The sequence below is a fragment of the Nicotiana sylvestris genome, chromosome 10 (genome assembly GCF_000393655.2).
Source record: "Nicotiana sylvestris chromosome 10, ASM39365v2, whole genome shotgun sequence".
In the NCBI taxonomy this organism is placed as follows: Eukaryota; Viridiplantae; Streptophyta; class Magnoliopsida; order Solanales; family Solanaceae; genus Nicotiana; species Nicotiana sylvestris.
In genome coordinates this window covers 120,444,632-120,449,578 of record NC_091066.1, presented here as the reverse complement: position 1 = coordinate 120,449,578, position 4,947 = coordinate 120,444,632, and the positions used below count along the sequence as shown (strand labels likewise).

Below are 4,947 nucleotides of genomic sequence, written 5' to 3'. Positions count from 1 at the left end.
ATAACATTCCATTTTTGTTCGACAACATTTGTTGTCTTCCAGTCTTTGGTCATGCCTTCTATTAAAAATTCCCGGTTGTTTGTAGCAATTCCAGCTTTTGTCGACACCTGTTTTCTCTTTTGTTTTCAAGACGCATACTGTAATTTTGGCCCATCCTCCCCTTGTCAGTATACTCGCATGCTTTCCTCGAGCCTCGAGTTACTTTCAGGTTAAACTTGGCGTGCAAAACTGTCGAGCATCCCTGTTCGAAATTTTTCCCAAAGACTCACGGGCCAACTGATTTTGATACAGCTGCCAGCTTCCTGTTCGTGTATCAATATTCCATGTTGGACAGCTTCAAAGGCGTTCATGAAAATTGCTATCGTGCGTGATCAAACAGCATTGTCGATCCAGAGGCAGTTCTGTCCCCATTGTTGCGTTCCCTGACCATTAGAGACAGCTTTGTGTTGTAAAATCCAAAAACACATGAGCTCCACATACATCTGAAGCATAAAGAATTATATCCCATAGTACCATCATCCTAAAGTATTGCATGCTTTTATGTATCCTAGATAACTTTCCATATGTATTACACCTTTCCATGTGATTCCTTTTCTAGACATCATGTGCTGTCTGCCATGCCTTCCACGTTACCCCATGTGCACTCCAAACCATTTGGCTTCTGATAATGTGCCTAAACTTCTTAAAAATACATGCTCATGTTATTTCCCATGCTATTGCACTATTTCTCTTTGTTGTGAGTCGTTTCCATGTATAATATATTGTAAAATTGCGAAAACCCTTCTTTAATGTCCTCCCAGTGGATTGAAATGCAATGCATTAATACCACCATTTCAGATTCTACCAAAATATTAGGCATTAGCTTCGATGAAAAACCTGCAAAAAAAGAAAAAAGTTAGCCGAAAATTGCTATCTAAACTCTCCTCCAGAATGATTCGAGCGTGATAACAAAATGACTCCTCTTTTCCTCCTAAATCCTTGCAACTTTTACTCTTATGTAAGGACATTGCATCTTATCTTCGTTAATAATCCTCCTTCCTTTTGAGTCTAGATCCCAGAAACCATGGCATTCAGTATTTCCTTCATCGAGGGCGTAATTGGCAAGATGGTCTGCTAATGTATTCCCTTCTCTGAAAATGTGTGTGACCTTGATGGTATTTTGTTCCTTCAGTCTTAAAATCTCCTTTACATGTTCAGTAATATACCATAGAGGCTTCCATGATTCCTCTATAATATTCTTTAATAACATAGAATCTGTCTACAGCCATATTCAGCAATAATTAAGATTTTTGCACATCTTCAATGCCTCCACAACAGCTACCGCTTCTGATTCATTGTTGGTTCCTTCAGAGATCTCCCTTCCTTCTGCATATATCAAATTACCCGCCTCATCCCTTATGCAGAAACTAATTGAACTCCTCCCTGGGTTTCCTCTACATGCTCCATCCATATTCACTTTAATCCATCCTCTTGAAGGAAATTCCCATAACACTTTATCATATTTCAGTCGAGGTGTGTATTGCTCCATCATTATCAGTAAGTCCAACCACTTGTGAGGCACATGTAGTCCTGGCTTTTTCAGTTGGACCAGCGATTGCAACGTAGATGACACCTGGTAGATAACTCTGCTCACTGACACTTCTTCTCCATATTTCAAACTGTTTCTTCTCTTCCAAAGTTCCCATACAATGCATGCAGGTAAAGCTTGTAACACTGGCTTCAATCTAGGTACTACCGGTGCTGTCCAACACTTTGTAATTGCTTGATGTAAAGACAACCCATCTAATGTAATTCCTGCTCTCCTCAGGAAGTATCTCCAAACACTTCTAGCTGCATTTGATGTGAAGAACAAATGAACTAAAGACTCCTCCTTAGGATCAGCACAACACCAACATTTAGATGGAATGGAGTATCCTATTTTACGCAAAAAATCATCAAGTGACAGTTTTGCTTTCCACACCTTCCACAGGAAGAAGGATATCTTGAAAGGTAAACCTTTTACTCATATCATCTTGTAAGCTAATTTTGGGTTGTCTCTTCTTCGCAGGTAATCCCATGCAGATTTTACTGTAAAATGTCCCCTTTTTTCAAGCATCCAGAAAAGAGTATCTAACTGTGAACTTTCAGATGGTGGTCTAATATTCTGCACAATGTGGTTTTCCAGATCTTCAGACAGGCTCTCAAAAATTTTATCCACATTTCACATACCATTTTCAGCCAGATCGTTGACATTATGAATATCCTCATCGATACCAAAACCTGCAGGCACTTGAAAATATAAGGCCCCATCTCAGTCCAATTATCGAACCAAAGTTGAGCTGATCCCATTCTCAGTTTCCAGTAGATTTGATGCTCAATCAAATCCCTACATTCTAGCATTTTTCTCCACACACGGGATCCACGTTTCCAAGGTACAATTACTGCATTTAGTTTCTTGCAGTACTTTTGACAAATAAATGAATTCCACAAAGTGGGCTTAGTCCTGAAATTCCACCACAATTTGCAGAAAAGTGCCTTCGATACGTCATGCAGGGACCTGAAGCCTATGCCTCCCTCGTCAAAAGGCATACACAGGTTAGTCCAAGACGCCCAATGTCTAGTGCTGCCTCCGACATTGCTACTCCAGAAAAACTTGGCAAAAATGCTATGTAATTTGTTGATCACATAATTTGGAGGATTAACTACTGACAACATATGAATTGGGATACTCTGCAGGACATTTGTGATTAGAACAACTCTGCCTCTTACAAACAGGAGTTTGCCTTCCCATGACTGAAGTTTGTCCATAACCTTGGTGATTAATCCCTGGTAATAGTCTCCCCTTCTTCTTGCATAAAAAATAGGACAACCAAGATAGGTCATAGTGAAACATTGTCTTCGTATACCTGTAATCCTTTTCACCTTGTTAATCACCTCATTATCCGTTAAATGATACAGGTATGTGGCTGATTTGGTTTTGTTCACCAGTTTGACCAGATGATGATTCATAAGCTTGCAGAACCTCCATGACAAGTCTCACTAAAGTTTCATCAGATGAGTAGAAAATGATTATATCATCATCGTATGATAGATGATTTATTTTTGGGCTCCATTTTGGCATTCCAAATCCACAGAAATACAGGTTAGTGTGAAGTGAATTCAATCCCCGAGAAAGTGCTTCTGCTGCTAGAATAAATAGAGTTGGTGACAAAGGGTCACCCTATTTAACTCCCCTCGATAATTTGAAGAAACCATTAGGTTGACCATTTATAAGCACAGAGTACCAATTGTTCCCAATCAAATCAAAGATCAATCCAATAAAAGCTTCAGGAAATCCCATTTTCCTTAGTGTTTTGGTCAGGAATAGCCATGATAGCATGTCGTAAGCTTTTTCCATATCAAGCTTAATCATAACGTTTGGACCTGCTTTTGTTCTCAACCTGATATTCGTAATGATTTATTGAGTTAACAGTACGTTCTCAACTATGCTCATGCCCTTCATAAAATCTGCTTGTTCCTCTGAGATTATGTTTGGTAATAATTCAACCAACCTGTCATGAATAACCCTAGATAAAATCTTGTTAACAAAGTTACTAAGACTGATTGGTCTCATGTCTGCAAAGGTCATAACTTCTTTTTCTTTGGTAATAAAACCAGGTTTGTGTGCGTAACACTCTTTGGCAGCCGCTGACCGCAAAAGAAAGCCTTGACCATTTGGACAACATCTTCTTCAATAATTTCCCAGCATGTTTGGTAGAAGGCTCCAGTGAAACCATCCGGTCCACCAGCTGAGTCCCCATTCAACCCCATAACTGCTCTCTTCACTTCTTCATTGGAAGGCAATGCCATCAATCTTTCATGTTGATCACTATCTACCATTGAAGGTACATGATTTAGAATATCGAAATCATTTGGGACTGCACTCTCAGTAAATTGATCCTTGTAGAACTTTAGTGCTTCTTCTGCTATTAATTGATCTTCTTCAATCCAGTCACCAATGCTATTCTATATCCTTGATAATTTCAATCTCTTCCTTCTCCCATTAACTTGAGCATGAAAGAATTTAGTGTTTCTATCGCCATCTTTGAACCATACCATGCCAGCCTTTTGTCTCCAGAATTCTTCTTCTAATGCAAGATATTTAATCATTTTAGCTTGGACCTGTTGTAATCTTTGTCTGTTTATCTGTGTAGGATTGACTTCAAACTACTTTTCATGAACCAAGACCACCTCCTCCAAGCTTGTAATCTTCTGGAATATATCCCCATATGTAGCTCTGCTCCAGGTAGATAGTGCTTTCTTAAGCTTCTTTAACTTGTAGTTAAAAATACAGAAAGGGTTAGCACTAAAATCAGCATTCCAATTCTCCTTTACTAAATCTTTGAAGGATTCATGCCTAGTCCAAAAGTTAAGAAATCTGAATGACTTCTTAATTGGAGGAGTTTCTATATCACATTTCAGCATCATTGGGCAATGATCAGACCCAATTTTGGACAGGTGAGTTACCTCCAATCCAGGAAAGGTCTGTTGCAATTCATGATTGCCAAAATATCTATCTAATTTTTTAAAAATACAGTCTTCCTCTGATCTTCCATTCCACCATGTAAATATGCTTCCTTTAAATCCCAAGTCTGTCAAGTTGCATGTATTTATGCAGTGCCTAAAGTCATCTACTTCAATGAGAGAAACGGGTAAGCATCCAAATTTCTCTTCCTCATCCCATATTACATTAAAGTCGCCTCCAACTAGCCATGGTACTGTCATATCTTATGCCATTGCATATAGGAATCCCATAGTTCAATACTTTCAATGCGATCACATTTGGCATAAACTAGTGTAAGGATGAGCTCAACATGTGTTTCAGTGTGCATTAATCTCAAAGTCAGTTGTTGAGTCATATTATACAGAATAGTAACCTCAAATATTTCATCAATAAAAGCCCAAATCTTGTTTGAAACATTCACCACA

At 38.6% G+C, this 4,947-nt stretch overlaps 1 protein-coding gene across 1 annotated transcript; it reads right to left on the bottom strand.

The window, feature by feature from the left end:
• Window positions 1–4,185: 4,185 nt before the first annotated feature.
• Window positions 4,186–4,743, bottom strand: LOC138879874 (uncharacterized). The gene has a single exon (XM_070159517.1). The coding sequence runs from the start codon at window positions 4,741–4,743 to the stop codon at window positions 4,186–4,188; it is 558 nt and encodes a 185-aa protein (XP_070015618.1).
• Window positions 4,744–4,947: the final 204 nt, after the last annotated feature.